The sequence below is a fragment of the Brassica rapa genome, chromosome A02, assembly GCF_000309985.2.
Source record: "Brassica rapa cultivar Chiifu-401-42 chromosome A02, CAAS_Brap_v3.01, whole genome shotgun sequence".
Lineage (NCBI taxonomy): Eukaryota > Viridiplantae > Streptophyta > Magnoliopsida > Brassicales > Brassicaceae > Brassica > Brassica rapa.
This window is the reverse complement of record NC_024796.2, coordinates 12,528,449-12,547,532: the sequence shown is the minus strand read 5'-3', so window position 1 is coordinate 12,547,532 and position 19,084 is coordinate 12,528,449. Positions and strand designations below refer to the sequence as shown.

The 19,084-nt window shown below is 34.7% G+C and overlaps 1 protein-coding gene and 1 long non-coding RNA gene across 3 annotated transcripts; one reads left to right on the top strand and one right to left on the bottom strand.

Annotated features, from left to right (window-relative positions):
- The first annotated feature begins 6,138 nt into the window (after positions 1–6,138).
- Positions 6,139–18,447, top strand: LOC103852812 (5'-nucleotidase SurE). 2 transcript variants are annotated; one of them, XM_018656926.2, is made up of 11 exons: positions 6,139–6,372; positions 16,185–16,414; positions 16,504–16,598; positions 16,754–16,821; positions 16,893–16,936; positions 17,011–17,088; positions 17,179–17,332; positions 17,464–17,616; positions 17,699–17,806; positions 17,900–17,965; positions 18,040–18,447. In XM_018656926.2, exons 1-11 carry the CDS (start codon positions 6,322–6,324, stop codon positions 18,136–18,138), a joined length of 1,146 nt encoding a protein of 381 aa, XP_018512442.2. In that variant the 5' UTR covers positions 6,139–6,321; the 3' UTR covers positions 18,139–18,447. The 2 variants fall into 2 exon arrangements, with proteins under 2 accessions (XP_018512442.2, XP_009127958.2); XM_009129710.3 differs by lacking the exon at positions 6,139–6,372 and having other exon boundaries at positions 15,937–16,414.
- LOC117131764 lies at positions 6,852–15,017 on the bottom strand. Its single transcript, XR_004455099.1, has 2 exons — positions 9,861–15,017; positions 6,852–9,689 (listed from the first exon to the last, which is right to left on the bottom strand). It is a non-coding gene; the product is annotated as an uncharacterized LOC117131764 (long non-coding RNA).
- Positions 18,448–19,084: the final 637 nt, after the last annotated feature.

The window sequence follows — 19,084 nt, the reverse complement described above, 5'->3', positions numbered from 1 at the left end:
TACAACATATGTTTGCCAAACTCCTAAACCAAAGTATTTCATGATTCACTACTTCCACTCATCTATCTTCAAAACAAATCAATTTTATCATATCTTAATTTATATCAGTTAAAACTGTTTATAATTACTTGATTTTTATTTTTTACTCATCAAAATATTTTTTTACAAGATTTATAAATTATTTTTAAAATAAACTGGTACCAGACGACTTAAACTTCAGTCGTCCAGACGACTTCCAACATCTCAGACGACTCAGACGATTTACTGGGGCTATATTCGTAAAAATGGCTTCTGTTTTTTTGTTTGGTGACAAGGGGCTGAGCTGTAATTTCACTAGGCTTTTAGGTTAGTTTTGCATTTGATTCAAGTTTGGGTATAGGTTTGGCATTAAAATCAAGTTGTGGGTTAGTTTTTGCAAAAACCCCTAAGTAGTTCGACTTATAGGAAATCAATATCTTATTATTCTATTTAAGTAGTTCGACTTATAGGAAATCAATATCTTACGTCTTCTGATTTTCATTCTATTTCAAAAATGTTTATCAGTTTTGGTCAAGCCGCCCTCCTTAGCTAATAAGAAGTTGAATTTAGCTTTCTGTGGTGTAGACTGCTTCAAACATTTCACCGAAAATAGTTCTTCTATATTATATCTTGTTATGTTTATTTTGGTAATTATTATAAATCGAACAGACTTAAAAAAAATTATGTAAATCGTGTTTATAATCTCTATATTTTATTTGTTTCTTATGCATAAATGCATTTATCTCCCTCCTAAATGTATTAAAAGAAGAAAATAAGATCATATGGTTAAGAATTGCAAGGTTTGGTCTTTGACTCTTTGGAGATGTTGATGATACTTTTTTTGCAAGAACATGTCTTGCAATATGCAGAGATTTTAAAATCTAAATAGTTTTAAAACTATAGTAAACGTTTATAAAACTATAGTTTTCTCTTTTAATTCAATGTTTTACAATAAATTTAGCATAGCCGCTCTTTTAATAAATTTATATTAAACCCAAAAGTAAAAAAAAGAAGACCATTATACAGCCTACTATAGTTTAGAAGGCATGGTCTTTAACGTACTGCTGGACTTACCGTACGCCCTTCTAGTTCTAGACACCGTGAAATGGACGCTTAAAAAAGGTAAAACCCGTGTTAATTATTCTTATATATTGCCACATAATTGTTCTACCTTTAGAGACATGTTTTTTTTTTGACAAATGGTGTTCTATTAGAATGCAAGAAAATACTACAAACTATGACTTTATGGCTATACAGTTTTATAAAGAGAAAACAAAGAGAAAGGAATTACACAAATGCAAAAAAGCTTAATGTTTATTTTATCTGTTAAAACATAAATCATAACTCCTTTCATGTATGATATTTTTTTTACCGTTAATATGTGCTAAATTCAAAAATTTGTATTCAAGATCAATCAATTAAATATAATTAAATATACCAACTAATTTATAAATAATATTACTAACATATTAATCTAATAATTATAACAAGATATATAATTATTTCGTAGGCCATTAACTATTTTAAGCTCATGTCATTAACTATATTTTGTTTCTTCATATGTTATGCAATCATAATATATGATTGTGTCTACTAGTCTTAGTATTATGTTATGCAACCATAACATATGATTATTGTTATTATATTTGATGATGTCAAAAAAGTATCACAACATGTGATTGATTTTTAATATTATGAACAATAATTATTAAATTAATAACATTATAAAACATATAATACTATTTATTTAATAATATAATCTATCAGACCAGACATATTTTAAACCCTGGTTTTTAAATTTATTGATTTTACCAATACTATATTTCTAAATCACAAAATTATAATTATATTATAACAAAAAGATCTTAAAATTTCTACGAATATTCTACTTTTAAAACAAAAAATTAAACTAACCACAAAATTACTAAATCTTAAAATCCTAAAGATGACTTATATCTCATTTTAGTATAGCTTGCAAAAACTATAAATACTTGCAAAGAAATACTTTTAAAAATGATATTAAAATTATATCAAAATAGATTTTATTAAATATTTTGATGATTAGAAAAAGTAATGAATACCATGTCTTTTAATCTAAGTTATTGTTAAAACTAACCAATTATCAGCACAAATAATATCTAGAGAGTACAACGCATATGCTAAAACGTCGTCAAGTTCTCTCTAAAACGTTGTTCAAACGTTAAATCTAAATTGAAAAATAATTTGACATATAAAATAAATTGTTTTCTATATAAAAGATACAAAAATATAGCATATTTTGTCTGTGAAACAAATGTATTTACAAATATAGATGTACTAATATATATTCAACTAAATGACACTACTTTGAGAAAGCAAAGCTTCGGAGACTGCTCCAACGATGGTTTATGAGGCACTAGCTTGGTTCTTGATCTCACTAGTAGCACATGATTATTCTTATGATTCTTTTTGTACATAAAACTTTTTCCTTATAATATAAATTTAACATTTCACCAAAATAATCATATACATATATATATATATATATATATATATATATTATCAACTAAATGACACTATTTCCATTTTTTCTTACTTTGACATTTAGATTTGCTTACATAAATTAAGATTTTTTTTTTTTAATTTTGTATTTTGTCTAATCAAAAACATCATAAAATTAATAAATTTGCATTGAAAATTGAAATTTTCATCTAATTTACAGTGAAAACATTCTTTAAAATGTCATATATTAAAAAAACAAAGTGAATATGTTCTACAAACAAAAACATTTGAATCGGTTTCACTTTATATAGAATTGTCAAATTACAAGTTACTTACCTACATATCAATTTGATTTTTTCACTGTTTAAAACATAAATACGCAACCAACATAACTTCTAATCCTTCATTTCAATTTGAAAAAACACATGCGCTGCTGCGTGGATCAAACTCTAGTCCATTTTAAAACACAACCATAACTGAAGGCAAGAAGCGGGAGATAAACTAAATATCTTTAACGGTAATTACTCACATATTTTGTCACTAAAATCAAGTTTTAGCAGTGTTTTGAAAATTGGACAGGGCCGGTCGGTCAGAACATGACTCACCTATATAACCGGTTCTAGGTTATGCTAAAAACCTGATTTGAGTTAAACTGACAAACCCGGTCAAAAACTATCAAACTTGGTAAAACCGGTGATCAGTTCAATATGAAAACTTGTTTTTTGTTAAAAAAAATTCAAGTAAAAATAAAAAATAAAAAACTGTAAATTTTAAAAAGACTTTATGAAAAATTCATACTTTGTTTAATATCTATTTAAGTAAATTAAATTTTATTAAATTTTATATATTTTGAATTTTTCATTTTATTTTCATATAATATTTAGATTTTAACAATGATATAAACTTTTATAAAAATAATATCATAGTAATACATATGTATAATAATATCATAGTAATACATATGTATAATAGTTACTTTGTCTAAAGTTAGATTATAAGTTAAAATCTGATTGAACTGGTTTGACCGGTCCGATCACTAATCTAGCTACAAGCCGAGTTAGTCCCCGGTCCGATTTCAAAATATTGAGTTTTAGTTAAAATTTTAAGCACAAAAATATTAAACCAATCACATCAAAACACTGAGGAGTTTTTTCTAAATTGTTTGAAAGCTTCTTTCTTTCAATATTAAATAAATTAATTTAATATTATGTAGCTAAAATATTTGGTTGATATTCTACCGGTAATGATGTTGTCAAGAGCTTTTTAGAGATACGTTTACGAGCCATCCTAAAGTTGAAAGTTGAAACACGTTATTTTTTTCACAAAAATCTTGGAATGGTATATGTTGTCAATATAGAGATGTCAGAAGCATACATTCCAAAGTAAAGTTTATCTCAAACGTATCCAACGTCATAGATACTGGAGATCTTGATACTTGGATCGTACTTTGAAATAAATATAATACGCTTGCTAAATATATGTGAAATCATCGTCGAAAATTTAATAACATATTCTTACGATCTTGTCGGTACAGCCTAATCTGGCAACGTAAGTAACGTATGCTACTATACTTTGCCGAGTCATAGATTCGTCGACGGTACGTCCTGCTACAGTACTTTGTTTAAACAAAGAAGTCAAATAGACTTCTTCTCAATTAATTAATGAAGTCAGAGCTATCTTAATTTTATAAGAAGAAAGAGTCGTAGGCTGAACTATTCATCTGATCGAGTTTTCCGGTTGGAAGGTCGATACAGTTGTACATTGTTTATGTGGTTTTTTCTTATTCTGATTTTGTAGATGGAATTCTTTTTCAAAGCTAAAGTTATTAAAAAAAAAAGAATTGTACTATTATGAATTTAAATGGCTTTGTAAGGTTAGTAATATGTAAGTTCAGATTATATATTGCCATATTGGGCCAACTAGTGAGTGGTTTAAGCCAACAATTCTCTTAGAAATGCATACATCAGAAGACGAATCAAGATCAAACGAATGAATGATAACCAAAGGGCCATTCTTAGTTTTAACTCTTGATGATTTATTTACCAAGTACAGTTCTCTCATTTTATGTCTGTAAAGTTCTGCAAATGTTCAAAAAGAGAGCCCAAAACTTGGATTAAAGTATAAAGTTTTTGAATTTGTTAAGCGGGCAATAGATGAGTAAAAAGAAAGAAGAAGATTCATGTCGTTGTACTTTACAACAGTTCATGTTTCCTATAAACTTTATTTACTCGAATCATCATCACGACGTGACAATCACACCATTCCAATAATCAAAATTAAGGAGCTAGCTAACCTTTGACATATTATGATTAGGGAGACAATAATCTCATCTACAACACTACCCTCGTATTGATACATTTTCTAATTCGTTACTCGACTTTGAGACCCTACAATATTCTGCCATTCATTCATAAATCAGTTTTAAATTATTAGTAATAGAATGCAACCCTAACTAAAATATACTTTATTACATGGAATAAGCTATCAAGTAGACAAATATAGAAATGGTAGTTTGTTCTTCAGATATTTTATTCAATGTAGTTGTACCCCCAAGTTCTAAAACGCGGCCGGTGCGGCCAATAACGCGGCGGAAATACGCTATGCAGTGGTGAAGTGTACCGATTTCGTCAAACTCGGCTATTAAATCGGAATTACCAAAATAATTCACGTTTTTGGGGTTCGGAAGCTTGAAATCGGGCGCAATATGTTAGATCTACAAGTTTGATGCATAAACAGCCAGAGAAAAGTAAAAATAATAGAGAAAATTTTCTCCTTTTTTTTTGTCACAAATGGAAATTTTTTCTCCGTAACCTAAAAATCGGGAGGAAGAAGATGACAAAATTACAGATGTGCCATTAATGAATAAAAAATGAAAGAGGCAAAATAAACACTACACTGAGTTTGGACTCGGTAACTGACGCTCAGTTAAGACACAAGATGACCACTAGACCACATTAACAATTGATTTTCTTTATGTAAACCGAGTAATAATATATACATTTATCAAAAAACTGAAAACGATACTCAAAACTGATATCCGATTAATCGTTGATTAATTTCCGATTTTTTTTAACTCGCTAGGCTCCGGTCGAGTGCCCAACTCGCGTCTATCGTAGTTTCAAACATGGGTTGTACCCAATTCAGTAATAAAGCATAAATAACATAGTGCAACTAAAACTAATTAAATCAAAAGGCTATTTTGATATAAGAAAAAAAAATTCCAGTAGCATATGATCTAGCAACAATTAACAGTTTTAATTATCAACCAACATGATACTATGATGCTGTCGGTTCAAATTATTTTCCACAAGTATCTTTAAATGCATGTCATAATAACTGAATAATTATTAGATGTGGACCATTCATAACATGTTTCATTGTTTTGACCCTAACCAGAAAAAAAAAATTAATCAATTTATTTTAATTTCAAGGTCCAGGTCTTTATATGCATAAGAGTTTCCGAGTAAGAATAACTTTATATTAACTTGTAAGAAATACTATTCCAAATAATTTATTTTAATTATAAGGTTTATGTATTTATATGGCTAATTAACTAAAATATTACTAAAATAAATATTTTATTCACTTAAATTGTATACTTATTAATATTTATGTTTTCTGGTTGGAAAAAAATAGCGCGTCACTGTTCTTCTTCTTCTCAATCTAAAACGAGATAACAGTTGACACAAGTAATCTCTCTCTCTCTGCCAATTAAAGCTTCTCTCTTTCGTCCGTTAGACCCGCTCTCTCTCCCTCTCCCAACTTTCTTCTTCTTCTTCAAGACAGGACCCACCTCATCTGCGTGTTCTCTCTTTCGACACGATGACCTCGAAGAACAACGGCTTGTCGGCCGCGCTCGTCTCGAATCTCCAGGACGTGCTTGTAACGACCCAATTCTTATAAAACCATAGCCTGGTTTATTTAATTATTTATTGAACCAAACCCTTATACGAACCAGTGGTGTTGGTTTAGTTATTTAATTAATCAACTTCTAAACCTAGCTATATATGCCTACACATTCTCTTTCTCATTTGTTGCCGTCAACATCATCGTAGATGTTGGGGGTGGATTTACATCCTCCCTTAAGGCCCATTAGACAATGAATTATGTCCATATTACTAGAAAGTTATAAGCGTCATCCTTCTATAAATAAGGAGCTATCTCCTTCTTAGATGGATCTTCTTCTCTCCATTTTAGACTTAAAACACATTCTACAAAGAGTTTATGGATTATTAAATTTATTTACACTTGTTATCTTACATGTAATACAATTTTAAATCAACAAACTCTTTTGATGTTTATTTTCTATTTGATTTCTATGTTGATTTCTTATAAACCTCAAAAATCTAAGCTTTTATGTTTAGATTTTTTATTTGATTGATTCCAACAAACATCACAAATATAAATACCATTTTTGGATCAAACAATTGGCGCTAGAAGGAGGGGCTAAGGAGAACTATCTTCGAGGCAAATCAAATCCTAGATCTACAAAAAAAAAAAAAAAAAGATCAAGAATCAAAATGGATTCTTCTTTCCTCTTCCATTCTCGAAGCAGCTGAGTAGTATGCGGAGCTTTCTCATCCTCGGTGAACCTGCAATCGTAGCCGTTCCAGATCTAGCTTCACCTCAAGTTCTCAGCTTGCCGTCTCATCCTTTGGTTCATAAAGACTGCAACAAAGCTTGGGAATTAATCTCGGCGAAGCTCACGAGCTTGATCTTGTCTCCGTCCGCCGGTGAAGCCTCTGGAACTGCTCGAGCTTATTCCCAGAATCGCGAAGAACATGAGGACAGAGAGAGAGACGCGAAGAATCCAATCCACGCCGTGACGACATGGGTTCACCAGCCACTTCGGCAAGAGCATGATCTCCATCAACAATTCTCTACAGAGTTCTCAAGCTTCTTGTCACATAAATCAAATTGTGATCTCGGCAGCCATGGTTTGATATTGGAAAAGCTCCATAAGCTTGCCACAACCGGCACAAACTCCTCGTCAAGAAGAAACAGCACATGAGACACGACCTTATCTTCAGATTCCAGCAACTCGACAATCAGCCTGATCTCGGTGTATTGCTATCAAGAATGATGAATTCCTCAAACGTGTGAATGTGTGCGTCTCCAACACCGCAACGAGTTCAGTCACATGATTATCAGCATCACCTCTTTCCAATCAAGTGCCGAGAAGAATATAAACGAAAGAGATTATAGATGAAGATCTAAAACAGCTCGGCATGTTTATGATCTCGTAATTGCCATTCTCTTTCTCTAAGAACGAGCTGTTCAACTTGCTGTATGATACACCGAGCTCATCATCATCTCAACTCAGATGAGAGGACCAGTTTTTAGAGCAATTCCCTCTGAGCTCACTACAACCGTCTCCGAGAGCTTAGACAATGGCGGGACTTAGCAACCTCAACAGCACAAGTCAAGATTCTTGGCGACTGGAGATGAGAAGAGTTTGATTCTTCTTGTATTCTCGGCCACAAGTTGTTATGACGATACCAAGGTCTTGAAGTGATGCTTATGGTAGCTTCTTCACCAAGATACAAACAAAGTTCGGCAACCTCGGACGCTTGTTTGCTCTTCACCACAAAGATAAGCTCTCTTATTAAATCATAACATGCTTTAATAACTTTCAAACTGCACATATGTGTCACGGTAGAATTATTGTTGTGGTTTAAATTATCAAACAACTCTAAAGACGTGTTCACTCATCTCATGTTATTGCTTTGCTGAATGGTAGCCTTATGATATTAATAAGTTTGACAATTATTATATCATCATGTGCAACTCACTACCGTTAAGTGAAAACAAGTTCAACCTAACTTGCTTATTAATTATGCAACAATTGGTTATTTCTATTGGTTTACATTGATTAGTATCTAATCATGATCATAATTTTTCTATTTAGTTCATATAGCACTTCTATTTAGTTCATATAGTTTAGTTCATGTATAATTGTTGATTCGGGTTACAACAAAGATACCGTTTTCGCAAGTATGAAAACGCTCTTTACAAAGTCTTTTGAAGTCATCATGAAGTCTTCTCATGTTTGTACTTGTAACATACCAATCATGTTTCTGTGTTGTCATACTGGATATAACCAGTATTAGATTGTTAAAACCACTTCGGAAAGCAAAGTATCTAAAACATTAGAACTTAAACATCAGAACCAAGTCAGGAAAGTAGAAGCGGAAACATGGGAATACAAAATGAAAGAAATGGGCGTTGACAATCATGAATCATTTACTTATATGCGGCCGCCGTGAAAAAGTCTGGTCTCATTAATATGCGTCCTCGTGAAGATATTCCTAGATTTCGTGTGCTGGGTGCTACTGGCTGCTTCTGATGAAGCTGTAACTCACTGTGTAGCTGTGACTCCAACACATTATCCACTATCCCATTCCGCTGTTTCCTATTCCTATTCCTCACATAGACCTGCACTGGCTTCTGATGAAGCTGTAACTCACAGTGTAGCTCTTCTTCCTCGTTCGTTCCCGTCGGTTTCCGTAGAGGCTGTGTCTCATCACGAGGCTGAAAAGAGGAACTTTGAGGCTGAATAGGGGAATATTGAGTCTGTGACCGTAGCTCACTGTGTAGCTGTAACTCCCGCTCTTCTTCCTCGTTCATTCCCGTCGGTTCACATCTGTTCCCGTCCATTCTCGTCTGTTCCTCTATTTCGTTTGATGAAAAGAGGAATCTTGTTGCTCATTACCAGGCTGAAAAGAGGAATTTTGAGGCTGTGGCTCATCTTCCTCTTCTTCGTTTTGATGAAAAGAGGAATATTGAGGCTGTGTCTCATTATCAGGCTGAAAAGGGGAGGAATATTGAGGCTGTGGATCATCACGAGACTGTCTTTTCAAAGCTTCCAATTGTGCTCTTAAGTCAAAAATCGCTTTGTCTTGTTGATCGGATTTCTTCTTCAATAACTCCACTTTTCTTTGAATTATCTCATCTTCTCCCACCTCCAGGTTTTTCTCTAAATTATCCCCATTTTTTTCTCTTTTGTTCTCTTTGACTTCAACAACCCGGTTGGATTGATCTTTTTCGTAGAGATGATCCTAGCAAATTTTCTTTTGTTCCATCAAAACATGTTTCCAGTTGTTGATGGTGGAATGATATGTTTCGGGTTCTTGGAATTCTGCCACCAGATGATGCTTATCAATCGTAGGTACCAAAATAGACTCGATGTCCTGTAAAAATAAAAAGCAATAAGTCTTTCGTACGTCTTCCTTAAGTCTTTAATGAGTTTTTCTGCCTCATCCGCTTATCAGTTGTACCAGCATACCAAAATCAAACCAGCATATTATACAACATATTATGCATTTCAAACTAAGAAACCAGCATACCAAAATCAAACTAACCTTATCAGTTCTTAATGATCTCTATATGCCATTCAGTGAAAAGCTTTTTTCGCCCGTTTTGCGAAATTTCATCTTACACATCCGTGGACATGTTTTCACTGCTCCTCGTACAGGCAATCAATATTTGCTCTTGAGGTTTGCAATACATTCAAAAGGAAATATCTGCAGAGTTCAAAAATAAGTCAGTGAATTCAAAGTCTTTGATTCAGAAAGAAAGTACAACGCATAAAGAAACCTCAAAGTCAGAAAGAAACCTCTAAAAGAGTTATGAAGCAGGGTAAATTCCAACTATTCAAGGAAGGCTTGGAACGCTCCGAATGCTCTTTCATCTTGTCTGCCAGGATATCTAAGCAGTACTTAAAAGACAGAGTACCCCACAGAAAGGTCTGACACAGATCTAAATGGTTCACTAACTTAAGGACAAAGGGGTCTAAAAGACCTTTTCCTTTAATCTTCCTTCTTATAATGATAGATCCTATGAAGTATAACAATGCCATTTTCACAAGATCTTCATTATCCTCAGCCATTGACAAAAAATTTTCTTCAACGTCTAACCGATCAACCTTATCTATGTCTAAAAAGTTCTTATGAGCGAAACTGAGATTTAAACTATGCTTCTCTGCAAAGCTTTTCTTTGACGGGAGTTCATCGCATCACAATCCCGTTAACAAGGCATGTTCCCTAATGAAATATCTAACTGGGATGCCATTAACAACACGCCACCACTGATAATCCTTGATGTAAGCAGTTCTAATAGCTAAAGCCCACAGTCCCATGAGTTTATGAGAGCTGTATCTAGGCATATGAAAAACATACTTAAATTGTGGGTGATGGTGAAACCAAGCAATCTTATCATCCTTCAGCTTTGTCTTTATTACATCAAGTGTTTCCTTAACCCGGCACGACGTTCCTATTCTACACATCTGCCTATAACAGGACGGATCAAATAACATTTCTGGCGGAGGAACATACTCTGTACCTATCGAACCCTTAGCATATCAACATTCAAAAATTTCAACCCAAATCAACAATCCAAATACACAACACAAATCCACAATTCAATTGATCCACTTACCTGTTGTCAGAGACTCCGACCATCGAACTAGGGTTCCGGACCCCCGGAACTCGAGTTCGATTGCCGAAGACCTCCGGAACCCTAGTTCGATGGTCGGAGTCTCTGACAACAGGTAAGTGGATCAATTGAATAGTGGATTTGTGTTTGTATTTGGGTTGTGGATTTGGGTTGAAATTTTGGAATGTTGATATGCTAGGGGTTCGATAGGTACAGAGCCTGTTCCTCCGCCAGAAATGTTATTTGATCCGTCCTGTTATAGGCAGATGTGTAGAATGGGAACGTCGTGCCGGGTTAAGGAAACACTTGATGTAATAGAGACAAAGCTGAAGGATGATAAGATTGCTTGGTTTCACCATCACCCACAATTTAAGTATGTTTTTCATATGCCTAGATACAGCTCTCATAAACTCATGGGACTGTGGGCTTTAGCTATTAGAACTGCTTACATCAAGGATAATCAGTGGTGACCTGTTGTTAATGGCATCCCAGTTAGATATTCCATTAGGGAACATGTCTTGTTAACGAGATTGTGCTGCGATGAACTCCCGTCAAAGAAAAGCTTTGCAGAGAAGCATAGTTTAAGTCTCAGTTTCGCTCATAGGAACTTTTTAGACATAGATAAGGTTGATCGGTTAGACGTTGAAGAAAAATTCTTGTCAATGGCTGAGGATAATGAAGATCTTGTGAAAATGACATTGTTATACTTCATAGGATCTATCATTATAAGAAGGAAGAATAAAGGAAAATGTCTTTTAGACCCATTCTTCCTTAAGTTAGTGAACCATTTAGATCTGTGTCAGACCTTTCCGTGGGGCACTCTGTCATTTAAGTACTGCTTATATATCCTGGCAGACAAGATGAAAGAGCGTTCCAAGCCTTCCTTGAATAGTTGGAATTTACCCTGCTTCATTACTCCCTAAGAGGTTTCTTTCTGACTTTGAGGTTTCTTTCTGCGTTGTACTTTCTTTCTGAATCAAAGACTTTGAATTCACTGACTTATTTTTGAACTCTGCAGATATTTCCTTTTGAATGTATTGCAAACCTCAAGAGCAAATATCGATTGCCTGTACGAGGAGCAGTGAATACATGTCCACGGATGTGTAAGATGGAATTTCGCAAAACAGGCGAAAAAAGCTTTTCACTGAATGGCGTATAGAGATCATTAGGAACTGATAAGGTTAGTTTGATTTTGGTATGCTGGTTTCTTAGTTTGAAATGCATAATATGTTGTATAATATGCTGATTTGATTTTGGTATGATGGTACAACTGATAAGCGGATGAGGCAGAAAAACTCATTAAAGACTTAAGAAAGACGTACGAAAGACTTATTGCTTTTTATTTTTACAAACATCGAGTCTATTTTGATACCTACGATTGATGAGCATCATCTGGTGGCATAAGTTCAAGAACCCGAAACAGATTATTCCACCATCAACAACTGGAAACTTGTTTTGATGGAACAAAAGAAAATTTGCTGGGATCATCTCTACAAAAAAAGATCAATCCAACCGGGTTGTTGAAGTCAAAGAGAACACAAGAGAAAGAAATGAGGATAATTTAGAGACAAACCTGGAGGTGGGAGAAGATGAGATAATTCAAAGAGAAGTGGAGTTATTGAAGAAGAAATCCGATCAACAAGACAAAGCAATTTTTGACTTAAGAGCACAATTGGAAGCTTTGAAAGGACAGCCTCGTGATGATCCACAGGGTCAATATTCCTCCCCTTTTCAGCCTGATAATGAGACACAGCCTCAACATTCCTCTTTTCATCAAAACGAAGAAGAGGAAGATGAGCCACAGCCTCAAAATTCCTCTTTTCAGCCTGGTAATGAGCAACAAGATTCCTCTTTTCATCAAAACGGAATAGAGGAACAGACGAGAATGGACGGGAACAGATGTGAACCGACGGGAATGAACGAGGAAGAAGAGCGGGAGTTACAGCTACACGGTGAGCTACGGTCACAGACTCAATATTCCCCTATTCAGCCTCAAAGTTCCTCTTTTCAGCCTCGTGATGAGACACAGCCTCTACGGGAACCGACGGGAACGAACGAGGAAGAAGAGCTACACTGTGAGTTACAGCTTCATCAGAAGCCAGTGCAGGCCTATGTGAGGAATAGGAAGAGGAAACAGCGGAATGGGATAGTGGATAATGTGTTGGAGTCACAGCTACACGGTGAGTTACAGCTTCATCAGAAGCAGCCAGTTGCACCTAGCACACGAAATCTAGGGATATCTTCACGAGGATGCATATTAATGAGACCAGACTTTTTCACGGCGGCCGCATATAAGTAAATGATTCAGGATTGTCAACGCCCATTTCTTTCATTTTGTATTCCCATGTTTCCGCTTCTACTTTCCTGACTTGGTTCTGATGTTTAAGTTCTAATGTTTTAGATACTTTGCTTTCCGAAGTGGTTTTAACAATCTAATACTGGTTATATCCAGTATGACAACACAGAAACATGATTGGTATGTTACAAGTACAAACATGAGAAGACTTCATGATGACTTCAGACGACTTTGTAAAGAGCGTTTTTATACTTGCGAAAACGGTCTCTTTGTTGTAACCCGAATCAACAATTATACATGAACTAAACTATATGAACTAAATAGAAGTACTATATGAACTAAATAGAAAAATTATATTAAATTAATAAATTAACTTATTTATTTTTGAAAAAAAATCATTTAAAATATCATTCACCATCAAAAGATATTTAAATTCGTAAACCATGTATAAAATTTAATAAAATAATTACTTACAAAATCCAGATATGTACTAAAAATATACATGCTAAAGTATATTTTTAAACACAACAAGAAAATATAAATTATCCTACACAAATATCTATTCTATAGTATAACTAAATAAATTATAAGAGAATTTTGTATGAAAACTGTAGAAATTAAAAATATATATTTTAAGGGGTTTATCTATTTGATTATTTCAGATTATAAATTTATATAATTACATACGTTTGGAAAAAAATTATAGTCAAGGTGAAAGTCTTCTGAGAAGTAAGTCTTCCTGAAAGTCGTGTACGAGTCGTCATAAGGTCTTCATCAAGTCTTCTGGAAACAAATCTTATGTGAGTCGTCTGAAGGTCGTTATAAAGTCGTCTAGAACTCTTCCACGTATCTTTCTATTTGCTTTGTTATGTATTGTGTTATGACTTATTACCATCTATTGTCTTTCCACTTATGTATTTGTGTTATGACTTATTTCTATTGTCTTTTGACTTATGTACTTGTTTTATGACTTATTTCTATCGTCTTTTCACTTATACACTTTCTGTTATGAACAATAGAACAAGTTCCTTGTTAGATGCACTACCGAACTAGTTGGTAGGAGGATAGGTTTCAAAAAAAGTTACTCATATCCTACCTTGTTAACGTACTACAAGGTTACAAAAGAGGACAAAAGAGGTTACAAACTACACATCCAAGAGTTCTAACAAAAGTAAGCACCAAAAGGAGAGAAGATTACACATCACTAGCCTACGTACATATCCAAGTTGCTGTAGTCTGCAACATCTCCGTCCTTATAGTAGCAAAGATTATATTCAAACATCTCCCTCGCCATCTTCCCCCTAATAGTACTTGACGTTCTTTTCAGAAAAGGGAAATGATTTCATACCAAGAGCATGACATTCGATGTACTTTCTGCGTCTTTTCAATCATGACGACTTCGGACGAGTTAGGGAGACAATAATCTCATCTACAACACTACCCTCGTATTGATACATTTTCTAATTCGTTACTTGACTTAGAGACCCTACAATATTCCTCCATTCATTCATAAATCAGTTTTAAATTATTAGTAATAGAATGCAACCCTAACTAAAAAAAATACTTTATTACCTAGAATAAGCTATCAAGTAGACAAATATAGAAATTGTAGTTTGTTCTTCAGATATTTTATTTAATGTAGTTGTACCCCAGGTTCTAAAACGTGACCGATAACGCAGGGCAGAAATACGCTGTGCGGTGGTGAAGCATACCGATTTCGTCAAACTCGGGTATTAAATCGGAGTCACCAAAATAATTCACGTTTTTGGGGTTCGGAAGCTTGAAATCGGGTGCAATATGTTAGATCTACAAGTTTGATGCATAAACAGCCAGAGAAACGTAAAAATAATAGAGAAAATTTTCTCATTTTTTTGTCACAAATGGAAATTTTTTTCTCCGTAACCTAAAAATCGGGAGGAAGAGGATGACAAAATTACAGATGTGCCATTAATGAATAAAAAATGAAAGAGGCAAAATAAACACTACACTGAGTTTGAACTCGGTAACTGACGCTCAGTTAAGACACAAGATGACCACTAGACCACATTAACAATTGATTTTCTTTATGTAAACCGAGTAATAATATATACATTTATCAAAAAACTGAGAACGATACACAAAACTGATATCCGATTAATCGTCGATTAATTTCCGATTTTTTTTTAACTCGCTAGGCTCCGGTCGAGTGCCCAACTCGCCCCTAGCGTAGTTTCAAACATGGGTTGTACCCAATTCAGTAATAAAGCATAAATAACATAGTGCAACTAAAACTAATTAAATCAAAAGGCTATTTTGATATAAGAAAAAAAAACTACAGTAGCATATGATCTAGCAACAATTAACAGTTTTAATTATCAACCAACATGATACTATGATGCTGTCGGTTCAAATTATTTTCCACAATATCTTTAAATGCATACCATAATAACTGAATAATTATTAGATGTGGACCATTCATAACATGTTTCATTCTTTTGACCCTAACCAGAAAAAAAAATTAATCAATTTATTTTAATTTCAAGGTTCAGGTCTTTATATGCATAAGTAAAAGTTTACGAGTTATATTAACTTGTAAAAAATAGTATTCCAAATAATTTATTTTAATTATAAGGTTTATGTATTTATATGGCTAATTAACTAAAATATTACTAAAATAAATATTTTATTCACTTAAATGTAATATTTATGTTTTCTGGTTGGAAAAAATAGCGCGTCACTGTTCTTCCTTCCTCTTCTCTATCTAAAAAGAGATAACAGTTGACACAAGTAATCTCTCTCTCTCTCTGCCAATTAAAGCTTCTCTCTTTCCTCCGTTAGACCCGCTCTCTCTCTCTCTCTCTCTCAACTTTCTTCTTCGTCTTCAAGACAGGACCCACCTCATCTGCGTGCTCTCTCTTTCGACACGATGACCTCGAAGAACAACGGCTTGTCGGCCGCGCTCGTCTCGAATCTCCAGGACGTGCTTTCCAAGAGAAAAGGAGGAAGCGATGGATCCGCGGAGGAGGAGGAGCCTCCTCCGTCTACTTCTGTCTCCGTCGATGTTGCCGCCAAGGAGGAGATCGACGACTCCAGACCCATCGTTTTAGTCACGAATGGAGATGGGATTGATTCGATTGGGCTCGTCTCTCTCGTCGAGGCTTTGGTTAGCGAAGGGCTCTACAATGTCCATGTCTGTGCTCCTCAAACGTGAGCAAGATTTGGTTTTATGATTTGTTCAATTTTTCTTGTTAAAGTTTCCAACTTTGGGTGAGGCTTGTGAATTGGAATGTGGGCAGGGATAAATCGGTTTCTTCTCATTCTATGACTCCTGGAGAAACCATTGCTGCGAGTTCTGCTGATATCAAAGGTGCCACCGCCTTTGAAGTTTCAGGTATTTGCTGATTTTGATTGAATGTTATTACATCTGTAAGCTGAAAGTTGAAGTCTTTTTGTTGAAACAAGATCCATTGATTCTCATTTTGTTGTTGCAAGTCTTTTGCTAGTTTAGTGTCTTCATAGGCTTTAAGATTATTGTTTTTGTCTCAGGGACTACTGTGGACTGCATCTCATTAGGATTATCTGGAGCCCTTTTCGCTTGGTCAAAACCAATACTGGTTAGCATTTTTTAATCATATATGATATTATGATAGTTTATGCATCCTTCTCTTTGCTTCTTTTTCTTCAGGTAATCAGTGGAATCAATCAGGGATCAAGCTGTGGTCATCAAATGTAGGTGCTTTTGTCTTTGTATACTTGCTTGTTTGTCCATCTGCTATGTGTTTCCTGATGCGAGAATCTTTCAGGTTCTATTCTGGTGCGGTGGCTGGAGCCAGGGAAGCCTTGATTTCTGGAGTACCCTCTTTGTCAATATCATTGAACTGGTGAGTATATCATAGGAATGTATCAAATAACTAGTGAGTATATAGCATTAGACGTTTTGGGTTTAAATGTTTTCTTATCTATTATTACAGGAAGAAAGATGAAAGCAAAGAAAGTGACTTTAAGGATGCTGTTGGTGTCTCTTTACCTTTGATAAACGCAACAATCAGAGACATTGAGAAAGGAGTTTTCCCTAAAGACTGCTCTCTCAATATAGAAATTCCAACATCCCCATCATCAAACAAGGTTTGCATTTCTAACTCAGACACTGCTTGTTGGTTCGAGTTATGCATGTTCAGAACACAATCATAGGTTACCATGTTCTTCAATGGTTTTAGGGAAGTTGAAGTTTCATTCATGTACATATATATGAATAGGGTTTTAAGGTAACAAAACAAAGCATGTGGAGGCAGAGTCCTAGCTGGCAAGCTGTTTCAGCTAACCGTCACCCTGGTGCTGGGAATTTCATGTCCAACCAACAAAGCCTAGGAGCTCAACTTGCCCAGCTTGGCAGAGATGCTTCAGCTGCTGTGAGTTAATTCCTTCTATTCAAAAGTTTGGTCCAAGATTTAGTTAATTAGATACTGAGATTAAGATATCCGGTGATCTCAGGGAGCGGCTCGTCGTTTCACCACACAGAAGAAGAGTATTGTGGAGATTGAATCGGTTGGTGTTGCTGCTAAAACTGATAGCCGTGTTAAGAAATACTTCCGCCTAGAGGTAAATACAAAAATTTGAACCGTTCTCAAATCTTTTGTATAAGCATGTACCACTGTGTTTGAGATCCTGAGTCCTGACTGTGTTAATATGCAGTTTGTGGGTAAAGAACAAGAACATACGGATGAAGATCTGGATATCAAGGCTCTAGAAGATGGTTTTGTAAGTTGACATGATCACTCTCTTTTATGGTCTGGATTCTTAGCTATTTACTAACCCTTTTTTTGTAATGACAGGTTTCTGTGACTCCATTGTCGCTACTTCCAAAGATGGATCCAGAAACTCAAGCCGCAGCATCAGAATGGATCTCCAAAGCCCTTAACGCTGATCAATGAAAAAGGCCCTTATAGTAAATTATGTTACATGATTTGGCCAACCAAATCTGGTAACTCGACTCTGCATTTGTTTGTCGTTTTAACCCTTTTTGTTTATTCTATTTTTCGATCTCCCTCGTGGGTTACTTTTGTTGGCCTGTTTGTTTGTCAGTAGCTTTTGGGAACGCTTACCTTTGTAATTGAAAAGGGTCGGTCTACTTTTACTCTATTCCACATTCATGAAAACTTTGTATTGATATTTGTTTTGTATACCTCTTGATTGTGAAGGACCGTCCCAAATCCCCTGGATGATACTATTGGTTCAGCTGAAACATGTTTCATGAACTATCTTTGAGTTTTGGCTCTGGATATCTCATAAAGGAGGTAGTGAGGTTTCTAATGTGAAACATGTTGCTATTGGTTAGATATATTAAGAGAGGTGTGTGGCTATTGGACCATATCATTGCATTGAATTTATTTTTCAGTATCCGGCAATGCTACAACCTTTGTTCAAACATAGGGACAATAGCTCTTTCTTGTTATTTTGATTGACTGCTGAACAACACTTATGTAGCATCACTGTAACGGACATCGACCAGATGGAGTCGTAGAAATAACACGGTTACACCGTATAATGTGATAACCGAGCCAACGAATTACACAAAAACAAGTGATACATCGCATTCCTAAGTTGTTCATGGCGAGTATCATGAACACCATCGATAACAAGCAGGACGTGTCGGTTTACAAGAAATGGAAATTCTTTTTGTTAGTAAGATGTTCTAGCAAACTTGGTGAGAAGCGGTGTTTGTAGATGTTATTGACATTGCTTAGGAAGCAGTAGTGTTGCAAGCGGCATGAGATGTCTGAAAACACATTCCGCGAGTGTAGTATTAAACAAAGTTATCCCAAATTACACCAAGTGTACGAACATAAATAACAAACCAAATTACACAAACAACCAAAT